The following is a 22,730-nucleotide window of genomic DNA, read 5'->3' on the forward strand; positions in this document are numbered from 1 at the left end:
TTGATTCTGGTTTCTCACCAGTTGATTGGTGCATCGGTGCAACATCATGAATTTCTCAATACCAGTGATATTATGAACAGGCCAGATGTTCATTATGTAGGATGATTTACTCATATTGCACAGATTTTCATTTTTTCTCGATGAAAATAAAACGTATCCTTGTGTACATAAAAGGCTACATGCACATCTCTTAAAAAGTGAAAGAGAGGTTCACAAAGTAATTGTAAAAGAAATACTATTATTCTACTATAGCAAAATAAATTATTTCCATACACATTATTACAAACCTTTATTGTTTTATTCACAATTACTTCTACCTATTTTTCATTTTTGACAGATTCAGATAATAAATACACATTTCTCCGACGCTACACAGCCTTGTATCTACTACATCTCATTAGAAACTCTGTCTGTGCCCCCAGGTACACGGTGTTGTCGGCGTTCTCTTCTAAATAATGACCCGACGTGTGTCCAGAGGCAGCACTATTTGCGCCGAGGAGGAAGCGCTCAGCCTGTAAAGCGGCACTGCGGCATCGCCAGTATCACTGCGCCCCGGTCTCCCTTCTCCGGGATCCTGAAGCTCGGATCTGGGGAGAGGAGGAGGAGGAGGAGGTGCCCTCTGATTTTCCTTTGCGGGGATTTATTTCGCCAGCTCCAAACCTTCTTGTGCGTTATCTATTTTTTCCCCCCTCCTCTTCTGACCAAGAGGCCTTCAACTTGTCCGGACGGTCCCTTCCTCACTCGCAAGGGTTTGCATTTCTTGGTTTTGCATGACGTGTCTTGGAGCTCTTAAAGAAAAAAAAAAAAGAAAAAAAGAGGCTTGCTTTTGTTGTGGGTTCTTATAGTGGAAAATGAGGCTTGAAGAGGGGGAGAGAAAGAGAGAGAGGGAGCGCGAGCCGGAGCAGGAGGCAGTGCCAGTCCGCTGCTGCTGCCGCTGCTGTGGGCTGGACTGTGTTCCAGAGCCAGAGATCTGTACTGACAGCACAGGCGGACAAAAAGGGACTGTGAGCGAAGACGAGGCAAAGAGTCTTCACTGAGGAGGAAAAGCCAGGGAGAGTGCTGGAACACAGTTTGTTTCAAATAAGCAATAGCATGGGAGCTGTGTGTGCAGTGCGCGCGTGTCACCAGATGAGTGTCGGCACGAGGCTTCAGGGTTAAATGCATAGTTTAAGAAAAAGAAAAAAAAGACAAAACGCAGACGGTGACGTTACAGTAAAGGTGTTTTTTTTTTATGTTTTTTTTTTCTTCAGATTGGCATAACTGCATGAACTGTGTCCTGAAATGATCCCTGCATCTATAAATGCTTGCATGGTGGCTTAGTAGATGTGCCTTTGTTTTGGATTTTTGTTTTTGTTTAATGTTAAAACTGAACATTTTCCACTTTGCAGGGTGTAGCAGAGTGTGTGCATGTGCTGCAGAATTCCAGATGAGCTCCATGGCATTGTCTCCTTGGACACACTGGCTGTCATGTAAAGTTGGGAATGATGGTTGACTGAGACAAATCAGTTCTGGTTTGTCTGGTGATGCAGAAAGACGTGTCTCCTCTTTGTTCCTACCTATTGCTTTGAGGGACTCTTCAGAAAAAGCTTTAAGTTTGTGGGTTAAGTTTTCTTGAGTGATGTAATGGGTCAGAATTGTTATTTTTGGATGTGTTACAGGACAATGTCAGAATGATTTTCTGGGGATTTGTTACTACCCTCTTGGCTAAATTCTTGAGATGGATGCAAAATAGGCCTGCAAGCTGTTGAATGTTGCAGAGTAATCTTATAAAGCACCCAAATGCCTTCAGTGTCAGAGACTGGAGGTATGCACTGGTGAGTGGTGTGGTTCAGTGCAGAATGACATCACTAAAGAGTCACGGCATTTGTCTGGATTTCCATTCTCTTTGGTAGTTTTTTTTTTTCATTGCTAGATGACAGAAATGTAGCAAAAGTGTTCATTTGGTGTGTGCTTTCTGTATTTTGTTTTGGTTTTTGGTCAACACCAATGCAGATGTGATTTCAAACTGCTGATAAGTTAATGTTTTCGGTGGAGGCGCACCGATCACCAATCTTTAAAAATACCTGACTGGCCGATTCCGATTCTCGTATCGATTTTCCTGTCTGAAAAAAGAACAGTGGGGTGACTATTGTTTCACAAGTAGATGAGATTGGTGGATATTATTGGTTTCTCATGCAAGTATCATCTGATCCGATCGTGGATCACCTAAAATTAAGAAAATTTGGGCTAATTTATTAATTTATTGATGAGGAACAGGAATTCTTGAGGTTTACCTTTGATACTAAAAAGCTTATTTTTAGAAATTTTTTTGGAAATTTCAAAGCCTTCATGGCACTATACAGAACACTGATCCAAATAATGCATAGAAAGATACAAAATTTAACTCCAAGTGTTCTAGTTCTGCATCTAATTTAGGAACCTCTGCCAGTATACTTGTATAGTATGCTATGTTAGTTAATTAATCAACCTGTCCCATCAGATAGTGAGTCTGCAGTCAGGCTTCTTAACAGACATCCGGCTTGCAGCTTTCCAATAGCAATTTTTAGCAGCTTTATTTTACTTGGAGTCACTGGTGCTGCTTGTTATTTCTTTCACATCTTCCAGAACCAAATTAATCTTTCGGCCACCAAACGTGCGGCCATCTCACCAGCAATGAGCAGCAACAGGTTGGGGAGGGAGCAGTACTCGGTTTTTGTATGGTCCACAGAGCAGGAGAGAGTTCACAGTCGCATAATCCTTTATTTAGGGTTTAATTAAAAAGGTTTTTAATCATAGTTATATTTTTAGCAGTTTTGAATCCATTAGTCTTCCTACATAAGACTAATCACTAATGCTCCTCCATAGCATTTCACACCTGCAGAGGAGCATCTAAATCTTTTTCCTTTTTAACAATGTTCTTCATCAGAAATACAAAACTCTTTCACAAAATGCTTAGAGCCTAGATGTAGTCTTAGTATCTTTTTTGAAAAGATAAAAGGCACTGGTGGATTAAAGTCAACCTGTGGCTGCTGCGCATCTAAGACTTCAAGTAAGATCCAACTTTTCTAGCTTATTCGATTCAGTTAATCTTAAAAGTAAATCCTAAATGGAAACTAAATGTTCTAGTAACTCACTAATACATGTCTGTATTGACAGGTAAATGCTAGAAGTTATTCACACACAATTACCATATTTATTCCTGTTTTTTAAATGCGTATTTGGAGATGCCTTACACATTTTATGAGTACCACTCCACAGGAAAAAAGAGCCAAACTTATGTAGCATCTTTCTAGTCCTACTGACCTCACAAAACACTTATGTTCTATGACACTCATCCACCAAGCCAATCTTTCAAGCCTTCATACACCGAATTGTTGCCTTTAAATGCCATGCCTTTCAAGAAGACATGTACATGTGGCGCAGAACCCTAGAATCAAACCCCCAACCTTCTGACTGCCATACAGCTACTCTCCTGACTCTACCAAGTATCGCTCCACGCTTCCTTTTGTTCTGCCGGCTTGGTCTTCGAAAGCTTGTGTGTGTGTGCAGGATATCGATGGGCTGATTAGTGATTTATGAATGACCAGAGGCAGCTTCCATCTCATCTTTGTGTGTATATAAGCAGAGTGTTCTGTTAAAGAGGCAACAGTTTAGCATCCAGTTTGGTAAAGGTTGCAGACAGTTACAATCTCTATTCCGAGCTCAAAGACCCGGTTGTTTAAGAACCCAGAGTTTACTCACCAGATGTGATTCTAGCTGTCCTCATAAAACATTCATACCGAGTTGTGCACAGTAGCATGCAGCATCCTCTACAACAGTAATTGTTGACCTTTGCAGAGTGAACATGTGCAAATGCATGCTCTCTCTCTCACTTTTTCTGTCTTGATTTTTGCAGGTGTGCGGTTGCCGTCCCTAGGCCAGAGGTGTCAGTCGGGGAAGAAAAATGTGGCAGCACTTGTTCACCTTACTCTGGAGGGATAAGTTCACTGAACAGACATTTGCTTTAACTTGAAGAGGCGCTCCTTTGATGGAATTGGGAGCTTGGTGATGGCATGATGGATTTGATGGACTGCCTTTGGGAATCTTCAAGTGGAACCCAGCTTGATTGAGTGACTTAATGCAGTTTGGAATTTCCTCTAAAAGTTTTTATCTCTTGGATATTATCCATTTGCATTGGATCTAACCGACTGACAACACCTTCTAGGATATTGTGGAAGTTCTCCTTCAGAGGCTTTTCACTCAAAGGTTTGAGTCTTTCTAGGGTGGTGGGTTTTTACTTGGATGTTCGCCATGAAGGATGTGGACGGACCTCGATCTAGCAACCAGCGGAAAAAGAGGAAGTCAAGGTCGGAGAGGAATCGGGAGAGGAGATCGAACGGGATAAGGAGCAACCACGTCAAAGGCTCGGTGTTTCGCCTCTCTTCCGACTCCGAGCGAGAGGCGGAGCGGGAGCCCTCCTCATCCCGGCCTCGACCTCCGCGGAGGAAGCGAAAGGAGTCTACTTCGGCTGAGGAGGACATCATTGATGGATTCTCCATCACGGGCTTTGTCACCCTTGAGGCTCTAGAGGTGAGTCACTGACTTTTTAAAATTTGTTTTTATCTTTGCCTTTAAATTGAACCCAGGACCCTTTAATTTTCAAGATAAGGTTTGGCTGTGTACTTGGAAGTCCAAGCGTGTTGGCTTCTCTCTGCATATTTGGCTGCTCTGTGAGCTGGTGTTGAGCAGATGTTGCTTTAAATGCACTGCTGTAGCCAGAGATTACTATCTGTGTCACAAAAAAGGGCTGCTATTGTTGCTGAATGTACTGCTCTGGTTATGCTTTCACAACTTCTCCAGCAGATAAGGAGCTGTGCAGCTATGGCAGCAGTGAGTCTTTGTGCACTTCGAAGAGAAAAAGCAATTTGATCCACGCTACGACAATTTATTCTGAGAGGGAGTGATTTATTGTATGCTGGCTATCCATTTTCCTCGATATCCAAACGCAGCCAAGGCTGTGTTCCAGAGGTCTGAATTATGACTTGTAAAGCACAACTGTTACATTTTTCTATTATAAATATGTGATGGCCAAGGGAGCAATGTTTTATTAAGACACCGGGACTCCAAAAGCCACTAGAGCATCTTGAGTGTCTCTTTGGGTGTGGAATCTGAAAATTGTACAAGATATTTTCAAATATATCGGTTGTTTTGGTGATTAACTATTAACCATCATATATATCAGACTTGTTAATCTGCTCACTGCACAGGTAAATTACATCTGGAGACTGTAGAGGAGGGATAGTATTTTTAGCCCTCTATGTGTGTCAGTTCTTGCTGTGATAGTACCAGTAAGACTTTTCGTGGGTGATACGGTGTTATTGTAAATTATGATATGATTTTCCTGATTAAAAAAATTAAAGATTATTCTAATTTAACTATTTCTAGATTAATTATGCAGATTTTTATGGGGACATGTTTACTAGAAGACACATGGGGAGCATTCACACCAGCCCTGTTTAGTCCGCTTTAATCGTATTCTAGTTTGTTTGACCAGAAAGTCTGGTTTGTTTGTGGAGGTGTGAATGTGTAATCAAACTCTGATGTCGACCGAAAAAATTATCTCAGGTCTGCCTGCAAACTTTAGGTCTTGACTCGGTTGACGTGAACTCTGGTGCAGTTTGAATGCATATGTCAATAGCAAGCGGGCCGGAGAGCACTTCAAAAGCATGAAGTGGACCATAGCACAGGGCATTCTGGGTAAATACAACTAAAACAAATGCGCATCTCTTGGGCTAGCGCTTGTCCTCCGCTCATATTCAGCCGAGTACTGAAGAGTGTTTGCTTGGCGCATTTGCTAAAGGCAAAGAGCAATCCTACAACTGCTAAAAATCTGACTGCACTCCATTTTTGTTTATGTTTTGTGAAGAAGAAAGTTGCTCACAGTTTCTTGATGACAAGTTTTCTTATCATTTTCTTCAGTGGTTCTTGGTGCAGCGCCACCAGAGGCAAGGTGCTCAAGGGGTTTGGTTCTTTTACTAAAGTAAGCACAAAATGAAAGCAAATAAGCTGGTAAGCCTTTAAATTGTTTACAATAAGTGATTTCTTTCTGTTCCAGTTGTGTTAGAACCTAATTACTTCTTTCAAAATTTAGATGAACAGATGTTGAACCAGACATCTTCAGTCTGCAGGTCAGACTAGCATGAGCCACCTGGGTTTGTGAAGTACGTTCTTAGTTTAGCAAGTGACTTGTTAAAGAAAGAAAAAGACAAAACCAATGGTTACTTGGTAACATGTTCAGTGGAGCTGAAACTAAACAGACATAAAGGGGAGATGGTGGATGAACTTGTTCATATTTGTAGTTATGTTCCATGTTTTGTTAAAGGGAAATTTGGTTGCAAAAAGAAGCCAATTGAACTGTACCGGTGTGTGTCTGTGATCATGTGTTGGAGGCTGAGAGCTTTCATTAGGATGTATTAAATTCAGAGTAAGATAATCTGTAACTGGATGTTGTCCCAGAAACCTTGACATCTTGCCCTAATCTTATGCTTGAAGGGGCACCAGGTGGCCGTACCCCGTCTCCTGATTTGTTCTTCAGTTGAAAAGGTTTCTTTAGTCTATTTTTAGATACTGTCTGAGGTTTTTACGGTTTCACCGTTCTCAGTAGCATATTACGATTATGCCTCTTTTTTTTTTATTATTCATACTTAGCACAAAGGCTATATATCTTTTGTTGTTTGTGTTACATAAGCAGATAGACCATCAGCACTTGTGACTACAATATGAAGTAGTCACCCTGGTTGTCTGTTATTGTCATACTCACTACCTGCTTCAGCTTGAATCTCTCCCTGCTGCAGAAAATGGAGCAGGGAGGAACAGCAACGGTGTCATCGTGACCCAGCTCAGAGGTTCATGATAAACCGGGAGATACACCATGTGCAAGAGACTTTAAAAACACATTTAATCAAGTTAAGGTTAAAGCAAAAGTTTCTAATATGAAGTGTAAAATTAGATGGATCTGGCCAGGAGTGACTGAGGAAGAACTGGTTAGAATGGGCTTTAGAGCGGCAGCTTTTGAAAAAAGAAGCTCACATCCTGGACCAATAACACATCAGATGATTTGACTGGTCCAATGTCTCATTAGACTGCAAATGAAAAAATAAAAAGAATTCTCCCCAAGAACTGTGCTTAAATTTGAATAGAGAGTATGATGATGAAAATTATCATGATAAATTTCTTATGACAAGAATTTTGATTTATTGTTGGCTCAATAAATTCCAATTATTTCTATAATATGATTATATGCAGTTACTGTGAGCAATTAATGATACAAATCAGACTTATTTATGTGAAAATAACTAATGGTTTTTAATTATAATTTTTATTATCATCACCATAGCATCACAAAATATCAGGATAAAACTTTATGTTCATGTCATCCGCCCACTATAAAGAGTAGAAAATAAAACTTTTTGTGGACAATGTCTTTAGCTGAAAACAGCCTCTTCTAATTCCCACTGTGGTCATTTATTCTGAGATTATCACTTCATTCATCCCTTAAAGATGAGTAATAATAAATGAGCTAAGGATTATTTCAAAAGCCCTACGCTAGAAAAAAACAATCGATGTATCTAAACAACCTGCTTTTTAATCATAACTCTAAAGAAAACGCTGCATTTTTGAAGATCACAAGAATATCATTTGTGGATAAAGAGATAATTTCAGATCAACATAAAGTAATGATGAAGGCCATTTAAATAAAACCTTTGTAGAAGTAATTGAAATGTTGAAGAAAAGTCAGAATTGAGTTTTCATACACAGACTAAATAAATGGATAACAGAAAATGTGGAGTATGGGTTAATGGACAATTTCGTCTTTCAACTGAGATCAAAAACGGGGAACAGTGACGAGTGTCTTTTTGTTATTCCTTTGCAGAAACATTTTCATCACCTTAAAACACCTTAGCAGCAGCTCATATGAGCATTTGTATCTCCCTGGTGTGTGTTCAGCTGAGAGATTTCCACTCCTCTGTATTAATGGATATTGAGGCACATTTAGAGACAGGCTCAAATATTTGGATTTTAGCTATCTACTCTAAACTGTTTGAATTACATTTACTTTGTAAAATACAGAATTCTGATTGAATTTGAAGCAAAAGAAAAGAGAAATTTGGGGAAAAATTATATTTCATATCTGAATACTGGATACTCTGACAAAAAGTCAATTAAATGGATCATTAAAAATTGTGTCTGAAGGAAGAGAAATGTTTATTATTATTATTATTATTATTATTATTATTATTATTATTATTATTATTATTATTATTATTATTATTATTATAAGGTTGTGAAAATCCTCCACTTGTATTTTTCTGTTCTTGACATTTTTGTTTTCCTTCCTCTGACACACAGCCAGGATTTGGTGTATTCTATTTACCTTCCAGCTTCGATCTAATGTCTGCTGCCCCAAACAATTATTAGGCTTTATGAGGATTCCACCTGAAATAAGGTGGAGATTACTGGGGTTATGTTGAGTGTGTGTGCGTGGGGAGGATTTTGATGACTCAAGATGTGAAATTAATTGATAACTTGCTATACCTGATTGGCTCTTCACACTGAGAATTAACACCGGTTAGAGATCCACCAATCAATTGTGGAGAGACCAAGTGATACATTTTTTGCTGATTTCCTGTGACTGGGGATCGTTAGGGGTGTAACGATACATAAAACTTACAAGACGAGATGAAAAGCCATATGGAGTTCACGAAAACAAGATGGGACAAGATTGTAATAATTCTTGTAGAGAAAAATTAAAAGATAAAATTTATGCTGCTAAAAACGTCTTTGCATTTTTAAAGGTTTTGCCACAAGCTCAACAACCTGATATCTTTGTATTTCTGATTTCTTGAAACTCTTCAGGCCATAGGACAGTTCAAACAACATTCCCCAGTTGAAACTGAAAGTGAACGCTGTGATTGTGACGTATTTGAATGTACCCTGTTCAATGTACATCGTTATAGTGATGCTATCGACTTCCACTATCGTCTGAACAACAAATAATTTAGAAGTTGTTGGGGTAGCGTCTTTACAACTTCACCAGGAAAATTGTAACCTTGTGCTTTCTCGCAAACTAATACTCGCGAGACAGCGGTCGCCTCCATGAGAAATATGGCGTTGTCTCTGTACGACAAGCTATTGCTACAATCCGCACGATCTGTACTTCAAATGTTGAAAAATTTGATTTTTTTTTTCTGCTTTTCAGTAAGTACATGAAAACAAAGAAGTCCTAACATTGTGGATGTAGTATGTTGCATTTTTGAGTTTAGCAAAAACTGAAAGGTCAGTGACGAGGGCTTTGATGGATTGATGGAGATAAATCTCTATTTTCTTTTAGTTTATAAACTAAGACCTTGACCAAAGAAGATAGCAATTTCTTTGTCTGCATTCCTAAAAGAAAAGTAAAAGGAATCAATCTAAGTCAGAAGCCCCATGTCAGAACTGAAAGTAGACCGGAAATCACTATCGAGTAAATAAAGAGTGTTGCTCTCACACAGTCCTGTACGGACGATTGGTTTCCACTTAATAATGTGGCATTTTCTGCTCTGTTCTGTTCATGGGATGATTCTGTCAGCATGCCAGCTTTTTCGAAACAATTGACATGTCTGGCACAGGCCCAGAAGTCTGCTGGTTGGAGGTTCTAAAGACAGGTAGTGGGAAACACACCGATTAATAATGAACAGCAAGAAACAAGCTAATGGTAAATCAAATGCATCAGCAGAATAGAAAAACAAAACTGGACAATTCAGAGACAGACACTTTGTTAAGCTTTGTTTCACAAATCAAAGCAGGTTAGACAAGAACTTGATCATGGAGCCGGTTTTATAGAACAGTTCTTGTTGGACCATGCTGCCTTGACAGATGCTTGTGTCTGCTTAATAGATCCACTCTTTCAGCCTTTTTATTTTTCCATCTTCTAGAGACTTGTGTGTTCGGAAAAGACGCATAATTTGTTTGTGCATGTTCCCTTTTAAGTCCAGCAACGGGTTTGCTATAAATTTTATATGACCTCAAAGAAACAAACGTATTGCTGTGTCTCCTGGCTGTAAAAACGTCATCACTCCTTGATGAAGCAGATCGACGTGTTCTGGTGCTGTTCCCTCTCGGTGTGCAGTAGTTTAACAGGCTCAGGATGTCTTTTATTGGGAAATGAGCTGACTCGGGGGTTCTTTATAAACTCTGTACATTCAGCATTCTGTTTGTGGATTGGATCTCTTTGGCTGATAGTGTACCACGGTGTTACTCAGCTGACTGAGAACTTTGTTGGCTCAAATGCGGTGGATATACTGTATGTATTCCACGTGACGGAGCTTTGTCCTACATAATCAGATGAAACACAAGACAAAGAAATGTCCTGTTGCTTTATGACTCTGCTTAAATTAATTGACTTTTAAGTAGAACAGACTCAAACAAACACTTAGTTTTAAAAGGGGAAATTATTTCAAGCGCCACTTTGTTGCCTAATTAGCATGGTCTGGTTTTTTAATTAGTGAACATGTTGTCCCATTTTTCTCAGCACTGCTTGCTCATCAGGCGTTTTATGTGACCTTGTGTAATTTTTGATATACAGTAGCTAAAAAAACTTTCCCTACATGTTCCCCTTCATTCAAATTTGCATCCTAGTCTTTACATTTAAGTGAGAGATTTGGTAATAAAGCTGATGCTAAAAAAAAAAATTCATGAAAAAAATTCATGAAAAAAAATCATGAATTTATTCATGATGAATGAATAAATTCATCATGTTCTGGATGCCAGATCCTAGTTCCCATGTTTTTATCTCAAAGTGGAATCAGAACATTGAATTTACTGGTTACTTGTGGTCACGAGCTGCATTTCCATTGCAAATGTGCTTGAAAGTTTGTCAAAACACGATTTTGTAATTGCTCTGTTTCCAGTTCAGAAATAAACAAATCTCAAATTGCTAAAAAACCCACTTTATACAAGTGCCAAAATGTTCTATTGAATCACAAGACCTTTTTTTTTTCAAAGGTGGCCAACTTTCTCACAAAACAGGTGGTTTATATGTAGTTTAACAATATAAAAATAATTCAAAGAGGATTAAATATTAACTTCTGCACTAGCATCATAATGGCTTACAGAATGAACTACAGCATATTGTGGTACATTTGGTTTATGTAAACTTACAAAATGGCCAATTTTAATCATTTTTAGAGGGAGTCTTATGAATCTGCAGCCATCTATTCATAGGAATTGAAATTTGCCGACATAAAGACCTGGTTTGGTCAAGCTCTCTTTCTCCATCCCAGTAGAAGAATAAAACTGTAATATTCTAAAATAGCAGAATAAAATGAGAAGGGGGAGTCCTCTCTACTTTATTTTGATGATGCTTTTAAAGTTTTTGGTGGTGTAAAATATAGTTCTGCACTTCAGTTCCGCACAGAAATGTACAAATAACAGAAAACAGTTCTGTTAACAATAACAGAAAACAGGATCGTTTTCGATCGGTACCCATACATAGTGACGTTTTCAATACAAATGCATGTACCATTATTACTGTGCAGATTTAGATATTTTAACCTCAGTTAAGAAATTTATTCTTCCAGTATGAATGCCAATAGCAGTCATTGAGTCCAGGGCATTTTGTTTCATATTTCTTTTGGCAGGTTCTTTCACACTAAATATTTGATGAATATGAATATTTGTCGAGGCTGAATGTGAAGTGGTCTTCTTGAAGTAGAGCCATAGCTGGTGTCGGACTCAGCTTTTTCTTGATTAATTTATCCCATTGTTAAACATTTTGAGAAGTATTTTTCCTCCAGGGTAGAGCTGTTGCCTTGCAGCAAGAAGGTCCTGGGTTCGATTCCCAGTCTGGGGTCTTTCTGCATGGAGTTTGCATGTTCTCCCTGTGCATGCGTGGGTTCTCTCCGGGTTCTCCGGCTTCCTCCCACAGTCCAAAAACATGACTGTCAGGTTAATTGGTTTCTCTAAATTCTCCCTGTGTGTGAGTGTGTTGTTTGTCTTGTATGTCTTTGTGTTGCCCTGCGACAGACTGGCGACCTGTCCAGGGTGAACCCCGCCTCTCGCCCGGGACGCAGCTGGAGATAGGCACCAGCAACCCTCCTGACCCCATTAGGGAAGAAGGGTGTTCAGATAATGGATGGATGGATTTTTCCTCCATTTTTATTTATTTTTTCTTCATTGCTTAACTGCACATCTCGTAATGATGCAGCATCACCGCCATGATCCTTGCAGACTTGTGGCAACACATCACACTTTGAGTCACCATCTGCTTCTAGTCAATGTTTTATATTTTCTTTAGGTATTTCTTATTAGAATATGTGACAGGCAAGCTTTCTGGACATTAGATAAGTGGTCAAGCTATTTTCCAGAAGAAGTCAAAATTTATTTCTTTATATTTTTTGTTTAGCTAGAAAGTTGCACTGTTGCATAGATTTGCAGAACTACTTCACTTTGAATATACATCCCTAAGGAACATTGAAAGTAAAGCTGCTTTTTTCCATGTGGTTCTTCGTGGAGATGCACTGATCAGACATTTCATGTTCTGGATTCAAATTATGGGGTTTATAAGGAGGTTTCTGCCTTTCATCAAATAACCATTAGAAATGGACAACCCCCCCGCTCCTGTGACAGTTACAGACAATGGAGACATGGATTCTCTGTAAGAGCTACAAATAACAGAACTCTTCTTTGCTGCCCTCTGGATAAATGTAATATTTAACCGTCTCAACAATAAAATGTTACAACAGTGATTTCTTAAATAAAAACAGCCCACAGTACGGAGCTGTCAGACAACAGAACTGAAAAAATTATATAAAATAAAATTCTCCAGGTCATTGGGCAGAGGGGTCCAAAAAGGAAACCCAATGGACAAGAAGTAAAATATTTCTCCTTTTTCTGTTTTACAAAAAACAGAAAAAGTATATATTTTTTAAACATGTGAAAACAAAACCTGTGCCACATGATGAGATCTTTTGACTTCCTTCAACAGCTTCAAAATTGGACACATTTGGGGTATAAAAAAAGCTTCAATTTGCTGCTGTGTGAAACTGCTAAACTATTTATTAATTTATTATAACTATACAGGAGCCATAAGGAACCTTTCTGTGATGGATCATTAGCTTTATGGTAATAATTTATATCAGAACCAGAGGCAGCATTGCACACAGTGTGGGTTATAGTGCGAGGGAGAGAGAGAGAGAGAGAAGAATTGGTGATAAACAGGAACATTGTGCAACTCGCAACCTGGCAGTTATAAAGCACGGTGCAGCTGCTGATCGGAAATGCATCGGACTTGTAGCTTCTGACCATCCAGTCACCGCTTGGGGCCTGTGAAGCATTAAAAGAGTCTGCTTCTGATCACCATAAACCACAGACAACTATCAGACGCTGGAGGAGAAGTCCTGACACCGAGGCTTTCGGCTGGAGCTTGTCAGTATCCCCAAACCTGCTCAGCACCTCTCCCCCTGAGCAATCCCACAGCTGGAAGGAATGTAGTTGCAGTCCAAGTTGTGTTCAGTGTTTGGAAGTACTGAAAGTTAAATAATGTGTTCTATACACGCCATTGTGCACCTCTGTACCAGAGAATGTTTTTATGTACGTTGTCATTTGAGTGCGACATCTTGTACTGCTGATAAAGGGGATGCCTAATATAAGTGGCACTCTTTTATAGAAGTAGGAATGAGAGAATTTTGATTGCTTGAACATGTGTAGTGCCTCAAAGTAATAGAAGTGTGTAATAACTTAGTGTGTGTTTGTGTTTGCTGAAGGATTTTGTGACTATTTATATGAAAGTTATTCTTGTTTGACGCGATAGGCCAATGTGAATTGACAAGGCAGGATCTGAAAGTTTATATGGCGGGGTAATGGATGAGTTTCCATTTCGGAAGCTGCTGCTTTGTGTGAAGACTTGAGGAAAATAAACGTATAGATGTCGGTTCAGTCAAGTTAAAGTGGCCTCTCATCTTTTCCACAAGACACCTCTCCATCCATCCATCCATCGATTATCCAACACTTTTGTTCCTTGTGGAGTCACGATGGGTGCTGGTGCCTATCTCCAGTGGTTATGTAACAACTAGTCAGGTCTAATTCTATCTACGGTAATTTGTGTCCCTCAACTTCATATACCAGAGATCCTTCTTGAGGTGACATTTCAAACCCCCAAAACCAACAAAGCCTCTGGGATTAAAAGGCTTCTCAGGCCTCTGTTCAGGTCGAGGTGGTGGGACCACAAAGGGGACAATTAATAGAAGTTATTTTAAGCTGAATTTGATTTAAGTATTGTTGATGTGAACAATCTAATATGACTTTCTTTGCTTTAGAGCTCGAGCATGCTCCGATTTTTGAGACTTGAGTCTGTTGGTTGTGTGTTTCATTAAGTGTGTTTTGTAAATGGGAGGTTTGCACAGCGAATCAAAAGGTGCTCTTATGTAAATGCCAGCAGGATCTTTGTTGATTTAGCACTTCTCATTGTGTGTTATGTGAAGGACACACACACACATTTTCCCTTGCTTGAATTACCACACTCTCTCTAGCAAAGCCGGGTCTTACGATGGATTTAGTTTTGCCAGTTAATAGCAAGGTATCAGCCGTAGAGTAGAGGCAGTATGAGGAAGCAACCCACAGGCTGTCCATATGGGTCTTATCACTCTGCAAGCAGACCCAATGATAAGCTATTATGTTTTTCCACAATAGTCTGCTCTGTTTTCTCCTCTTTGTCTAGTTACCCCGCAGCACATGCTTGAACAACCCAAGGCTCCCAATTAAATAGACTGACTGTGTTAGTGATGTTTAAGACTCTGCTAGGATGTACACAACATTTTGAAGCTTGCTAGTAGTTGAGTACTTGGAGTGTTTCTCTGTATGGGTGTTCTCTGGTATTTTTTTCCACACAAAAAAATAAATTGTTTGTCATTTTTACAGTTAAGGCTAGAATCATCTTGTGTACATTATCCACACAGCAAGGTGATTGTTGGCAACAAGAGAAAATGAAAACCGTGATTTTTTTTTTTTCTCTCCGTCTCTCCCCGTCTGCATTTGCTTAGATGTGCGACGTTACCAAACGACTTCATTCTGAGAGGAAATGACTCCTGCTTCACTCGCAGGCACATACGCTAATGTATTTAAACAAAAGTGTTGCTAAAACCCACAGTGGAGAGGTTAGAATAGAGTATTTAATTCAAAGTAATTTGTTTTCTGCTGTAAATCTCTGACCAAAGATGTAACAATCAGCTCTCTGTATTGCAGTTTTCTGCTGTATTGAAATGTTTGCATGTTTACAGTCGACCTGCCATGCAGAAATATGACGGTAGAAAATGTCATATCTTTTATATTCGTTGTTTATACAGATACTTTGACTTCAGCTCATAACTGATAGCTCTGAGTGATATTGTAAGCTTAGTCAAAGTGAAAATTTCTGTTCCTTCACAACAACCAACTGACTTAGATTAAATCTGTTTTAATACTGATATAAGAAACGCTAGATTTTATTTGATCACTTTCTTTGTTGAAACAAAGAATAATTATTTAGGGAATTAATCAGTTAAGGCCATATCCAGTCAGAGATTATGCGGCTCATAAACAGTGTTTGATTTTGTAAACTTCTAATCCATCGGCACCAATTGTAGCCAATTTTAGTTTCCATTTAGAAATAATAGTGTTCTAATAAATAGGTTATTTTATGCTTTCTGGGTTCCTTAAAAAATTTAACATTCTTTTTTCAATGTTTAAAATCAGATAAAACTATGGATTCTGAGCACCATCTGTTCATCTAAATATTTATTTCATATCTATGGAAGGATGGATGAGAGGAGAAGAAAACCCTCACTGTGATCTGCCAATATTAATTTATTCTGGCCAGAGACAGACTCATTCTTTTAGTTACAGAGTCGTTCAGATTACTCAGCTCTGCAGAGGAAGTGGATTCCATTATTAATGCAAAATAAAGATTAAAGGATTGCCCAATTCATACTCCACACATTATGTAGTGTTTATTTCATGCAATTAGTGGAGCTTTAAATATGCTGATAGAACTGGACTGCTAAAATGAATGAAACGGTACCGAATTGGTGGAATCTGTTCACCTTTTCCTATATCTGCTAGTCCAGGTGCTTCTTTAAAAGTCACCACTTGAATTAGCCACCAACCATTCAGTTATGCTAAAAATGGCCTACTTTGAGTGTTTTTCTGCTTCTGTAACAACTTCCACACCAAAGTGTGTTGAGAGACCTTCCAGAACTCTCAGGTCTTCTGGTTCTGGTCTGCTCTGCATTCCCAGAACCAGAACCAAATGAGGAGAAGCGGCATTCAGCATCTATGCACCAAAAATCTGGAACAAACTTCCAGAAAACTGCAAAACAGCTGAAACACTGACTTCCTTTAAATCTCAACTAAAAATCCACTTGTTTAGAGTTGTATTTGAAACGTAATCAATTGCAAATTTATTGACGGAATCTGACTTGATGTTGTGTTTTTATTGTTGATTCTGTGTTGCATTGTTTTTTTGTGTTTGATTTGATGTAAAGCACTTTGAAATGCCTTGCTGCTGAAATGTGCTATACAAATAAAGTTTGTTTGATTGATTGATTGATTGTTTGCTTAGGTGTGCTTTGTTCACAGATCAGACAAAAAAGATTACTTTTGGAGTTTGACTGGCTGATCATCAATCAGAGCCTATCAAACATACTAAACTCCAATGATTAGCCAAATATTTTAACTATTTTCCTCTATTTCATTGATACAACATTTAAAAAACAAATCACATTTCTTTGGTCTTTTAGACAGAATAGTCTACCATGGATTCCCAGCTTTCAGGCCTTCACCTCTGGATAAATGGGCCTGTAAATGCAGCTCTTAGAAAAGAGAGCTTTCTGTTGATATTGCTGGCTCTTGCAGCTGTTTGTCAACTGCTCTTCAGTGTCTGCAGGGCTATCATCATTGCGATTCCCCCTCAGGGACTCGAGCTTCAGTCTGGCCCTTGAGTCTGTGTATTTTTAAGATGGTCGATCCCCATCTCTTTTCCTCCTCTGAGTGGCCTTTCCCCCAGTAGGACTCCTGTGAAATGAAGCATTGATTGCCCCTGTGCAGACAGAGCATAATACATAATGATATTGCCCTGCTTCCCACCTTTCTCTTTTAAAGGTTAGAGAAACCATCATGGCCAATTTAGCTGGCATTAGACACTTAGATTGCCTCAGAAAATAACAGTTTTCCTCAAATATATATATTTATATATATTCTTTGCTCCGGTAGTAAAGTTTTAAGATGGTCACAGCACACTGAGATCTGTACAAGATCTGGATTTTGAATCGGCCTTCCCATTTTTAGGTTGTCTCCTCATCCCTGGTGAATTTACTGTTATATTTGGTGTAATCACGTTTTAATGTCATTTTCCTTAACCACCTTTGATGCATATTACAATTTATGTTGGAATCTATGATGGTGAGCTGATCCTCACCATCATAAAGTCCAAACAAAAAGCATTACCACACCATTACACTTCCACCTCCATGCTTCATAGATGGTGTGTTTTTTTTTCTTTCTGGAATGTTATATTTTGATTATGCCAAATACTAATGTCCACATTATTTAATTCTAATCTCCAAAATATTTTTTTTTTCAAGAATTTCCCTGAAAGAAATTCACGACTACTTGTGTAATATTAATATAATAATAGACTTTATTTGAGAAATATTTCTTTCAGATGTGAAAACTATACATCTGAGTAGATGATGAATGCTAGGTGTAACAAAGCTAGCTGCTTCCTGCCAGAACTGTGAGTTTTGCGCATTGAGTAACGTTTAGCCATTTAAACTTGAAACGCAGAGTGTTGAAATAGCAGCCAATGCAAAAGTGACGAGGGGAAATGGAACTGAGGGCAACCAAATGGAGGAAAATGTAGTGTTTGTTGTGTTGTTGCTTAGAAATGCTGCAAAGAGCGCTAGGTTCTAACTGAAGCTGTTTATGGTAAGCATCTGAATCAAAATATTTTCAGAAATATGTTGTAATGGTGTCTTAGAAAGCCTTAAAGATGCACCTTAAAAACTAACTTATTATACTCCAATTTCTCTTTGTTTCATGTTAGCTCCTGCTAAAGGTACTAGCTTTAGCTATTATAGTAAACAGTAGTTAACAAGTCTATCAGATCTGTTTCAACAGATATCTCGTGTGTAATGGCAAATGAAAACTTTGAGGCAGCTTTCCTCAGTCAACATTATGTTTTTGGAAGCCCTCATTGTCCTTACTAACATAATCCTTCTTGTGTTTTGCTTATAGACTCAACTCCACTGTTAGCTTGCCACTTTATCAGTCTTACATGTGAAAAATACTGACCTCTGTAAGTTAAAAACAAATCTAATCAAGACATACTACAATCATGTCCAGTCTGCTTTGTCAGATCCATTGCTGATTGGGAATCTCCTGCTTCTGCTTCTAAATTACTGAATCTCTGTGGTAACCTCAGGCAGTCATTGATATCTGTTCAACCTGTTCCCCATCATCATTGCATCATCTGCTGTAGTGCACCACATGAAGTGTGCTGATTAAAATGAATTTGAAAGTAGTGACTTTGTCCTGGAGCTCCAGCAGTCATTATTGGGTCAAGTGGAAGGTTTTTAAGTGAGGGATATAATTTATTTTAGCCTGAATTGATGCCATTTGTGGGGTTTTTTTTGTTGTTTTTTTTTGTTTGCTAAGAGTCAGCTGCCATCCAGCAAGATAATAATCTTTATTATTGTTTTTGCATTAAATACTTATGGTAGTCCTATTTGCTGTTCCATTCATTAGGGACATACTGTGTGTTGAAGTGCAGTGGTGCCTGCTAGAAATCAGCTTGCCTATAAAAATCTTACTTCTACTGATCTGTCAGATCAGCAGGTGAGGGTGAAACTATAGATTGGAGAAATTTTTTTTTATGTCTTTGTCGCCCTGCTACTTTATTATTTTTATTATTACATTTAATATAACTTCAAATATTTGTGTAATTTTTGGTCCGTTGACTTAAAAATTTGTTACTTTTGTTACAGGTTGGTTTGTGAAGCTACAGAAAAGTAATTGTTGAGGATTCACAATTTGGACCAATATTGACGTTCAATATTCGTACTGCTGTCATGACAGTTTAACAATATTTTATTTAATTAATTTTTTTATTTGATTAATCAATTAATTGTCACAATAATCAACAGATTACTTGATTACTAAAATTATAATTTACGGTGGTATCTTTTTAAAATATCATTTTGTGTTATAGAGCGATCCACACCACACACGTTTCAACAGTCTAAATATCGTTTGGATTTAAGTTGGTTCGAATGCCAAGACAAGCTTCAGAAATTATCCTCCGATTTATAAAATACAGGGTACCATAAAACTCAATTTTAAATAATCTCTGTTCAGGGCAGCTATCACACTTAGAAAGGCTGTGATGCAGGAACTTACTACAAACCTGTAGAGCTGGATTTTGTTAAGCAAAAAAAGGAGGGAAAAAAAACTAATGAGGTGATTTGATCAAAGAGGAACAGCTTTGGAGCTCAGGGGACTGGGTTTTGTTTCTGCCAGAGAGCAGAGGAGTGTTGGTGAGTGATCCAAAACGTTTATGATAATTATCGCACAAAGAATTTAGGACGGTGTTGGAGAGGAATTGCAGATTGCCAGGCAGCTACAGATCAAAGTAGTGGAGGCAGAGGAATAGTGACGCATGCGACTGCCAAATGACTGGCTGGTGACTGGGATGGAGCAAACAGACCAGTAAATGATGGCTTAAAGGAGATCCATGTGAGTGGTTGACTTGGGGGGTCGAGGGGGGCCTGGTCTTACTCCTGATCATAACCTTAGAAAAATGTACTATAAAATATTACTTGATTGAAATGTGTTTATTTTCCCTTTTACTTTGCATTGTGAGTTGGTTGTTTGAACACCTACCAAACCTCATAAACAGTAACCGAAACTAAAAAAAAACTGTTATTTGCTGATAATCAGGTTGTGTCTCGACTTGCTAATTTTGGCATAAATGACACATTTTGTTTATAACTGCCTTCAGTGCTTATTAATCGCTATTTGTAGTCAATGCGTACACAACATTGTGTATGTTAGCATTTGTCTAATACTCTTTTCCATCTCTTCATGGACACAATAATGCATTTGGCTCGTCAAGACGTTCATTTCCAGAGTGTTGAGTACAATCTCTGGCAAAGTCCTGATGCACAACAGTGTCGATCATTGTTCTGTCTGCCTCCAACCTGTAAGATTTAATGTTCTGACCGAAATCAGTCCAGCAAAGCACTTAGTAGGGCTCTCTTCTCTACAGTGTCTTGATCAGAACCTTGTTCTTCTTTGCTGTGTCAGGCACTGAAGGACGGCTTTCCCTTTCAGTAGAAAAGGAGGAAATAGCAGGGTACAACACGTTGATACAAATCAAATTCTTGTCTGGGTGATTGAAGCCAAACAAGAAGTCTTTCCGTGAACGTGTTCAGACTTTGTCAGTCTTCGTTGTTATGTGTTGGTCGAGTCTGGTGTCCTGTTGTCGACAGGAAAGTCATCTGAATGTTTTTGATATTAACTGATAAAAAAAAAGAATACTTTTTTATAATTTTTTTAACCCTCCCTTTCTTCTAGAAAACGCAGCAAAAAAAAAAAGAAATGGTGGTTTATTTTCAGTCCAGTTGAAGTTTCTTATTGGGGTCAAGCTATAAAGCCTGACTGTCAAGTGAAGTAACAGTTACAGATTAGATGAGACTGATTTATGTTCAGATAATAGCGTCACCTGTACATGTCTGCTAATCAGAGGTTCTTGTAAAACACTGCTTAATGCAACGAGACTGACAGGATGCGCCATTTACTAGTTTATCTGAGCGTTGCACCCTCTCAGAGCAAAAACACAGACGGGACTTCTAAACTGCAGACCTTGTATCTGATCTGTAAGCTTGACAATTATTATAAAACTTGTTTTAGAAGGATTTGTGCTACCTTTACCATCTTCTTTGTCCTAAACTTAATCCTCTCATCTGGCTGTCTGATGAGGGTTTGTAGTTTGCATGCTGATGAGGCTGGGGAGGGACGGAGACCGAGGGTGTTTGTAAGAGGAATTACAACTGGGTGCAAGTATTCGTAGATTAAAAACCCCACCGAGCAATTAGCTCAACGCTGAGCAACGCTGTTAGACAATCTTCATTAGCTGTCAAGAAATGAATAAGAACCAAATTGACTGTCAATTATAGACCAAAAAACGGCACAGAGATTATCTGTAAGCCATTACTCCCAATTTATCAAACGGGAAATGTGCAGGCAGATGGTAATGATGTGGTACGAGTGCAGAAGTGTCATAATGTTGAAAGAAAAAGTGAGCTGTAATTCAATGAGGGGAACTGCAGGCAGCATTTTCCCCTGAGCCAGATGATTAAGATGATGTTAATGCTGTTGTCAGGACACATGAGGGTGCGCAGCGGTGCATGTATGACCCACCGGGCGACAACAAAGCTGGGAGAAGTTCTTTTAAAACATTTTTGGACTGGTTGTGTTACGGTGTTATGTTTGTGGAAGTGAATGTGAATAAATGAAAAAAATCCGCCGATCCTGGTAGTTTTGGATCAATCTTTTCTAAAGCTCAATGCTGATTTACTGGCTGATCCTCTAACTTTCATTCTTAATCTTAATCTAAGCCTCAACACGAACAAAGTTGCTAAAGTTGCATTTGTCTTTCCATGGCTAAAAGGATCTGAACCCTCAATTGTGAATAATGACAGGCCAATCTCAAAACTCTGTATTCAGGCAAGTGTATTTGGAAAAGTGGCCTGTGATAAACAGAATGAATTTTAAGAATCAAATATTATTTAAAACCCTCTTCGGTCAGGCTTTAGGTTTTTGCGTTGCTCTGTTTATTGACTTATCCCAGGTATGTGATAATTTGCTAGAGATCCTTCTCCATGTCGCCAAACAAGCTTCCTGTTGATTTGCAGATTATGTGGCAAGTAGGACACGATGCAGAGTTAGTGCCACATTTCTCGAGATCACAAATGGTGTAGTCCAAGGTTCAGTCCTGGGACCCATTATACTCACAGTCAATATTTCTGATATGTGTGCCAGCTTGTCAAATGCCTCCTATAACTTTCATGCAGATAAATGTGTAATTTAGTGTTGTTCGCATGCAAGTGCTCAAGCGTTTCAATTTTTCCAGGCCGCTTTTGATGCAGTGCAGATTTGCAAAAACTGGTTGTATGTACTGAAAAATTCAAAAATAATGTGTCTTTCAAATTCATCCATCTCTTCAGAAAATATTCACTAATTAAAAGGCCAAAATAAAGTTCTTGAGCCGGTCACTAGTTAAAACTACCTTGGGATAATTGTGAAGTGTATGCTGAAGCTGGATGACTCTGGTGTGCAAAGCTCTTATTGGCGTACTTTCTATTTATTTCTGCACTTTTCTTCGGAGATCCGAAAGCTGTTATTCCTCACGCGGTAATAGCAGTTTGTATCTCTGTGATCACACTGAAAAAGGGGAAGAAGGCTTTCCATTTTCTGCCTCCCTCTGCTTGGAACACCCTGCGATCTGAACTGAAATGCTCCATTTCAAGAAACCAACAATGGTCCCAAACAGTGCCTGTGTTTCAAAACACTTCCATGCAAGTCGATAGGCCCATGAAAACACCGGTGTTGTCATGAGAATATTAAATTGTCACTGTTTTTTTTTTTAAATACTCCAATGAAGTAGTTAATAGAGGTACTAACTTAAATTCAGATGGATGAAT

The 22,730-nt window shown here is 38.6% G+C and overlaps 1 protein-coding gene across 16 annotated transcripts in view; it reads left to right on the forward strand.

The window, feature by feature from the left end:
- Positions 1–511: 511 nt before the first annotated feature.
- auts2a (activator of transcription and developmental regulator AUTS2 a) overlaps positions 512–22,730 on the forward strand; it is a 336,296-nt gene continuing 314,077 nt past the window's right edge. For 7 of the 16 annotated variants that reach the window (XM_044141275.1, XM_044141274.1, XM_044141280.1 and 4 more), the window contains exons 1-2: positions 512–749; positions 3,875–4,548. In XM_044141275.1, the coding sequence (XP_043997210.1) occupies positions 4,261–4,548 (288 nt within the window). In that variant the 5' untranslated portion in view covers positions 512–749; positions 3,875–4,260. Of the gene's footprint in view, positions 1,219–1,263; positions 1,815–3,874; positions 4,549–22,730 lie in introns of those variants that run through there. The other 9 variants (XM_044141266.1, XM_044141278.1, XM_044141277.1 and 6 more) reach the window with 7 other exon arrangements.

Source organism: Gambusia affinis, linkage group LG15 (genome assembly GCF_019740435.1).
Source record: "Gambusia affinis linkage group LG15, SWU_Gaff_1.0, whole genome shotgun sequence".
Classification (NCBI taxonomy): domain Eukaryota; kingdom Metazoa; phylum Chordata; class Actinopteri; order Cyprinodontiformes; family Poeciliidae; genus Gambusia; species Gambusia affinis.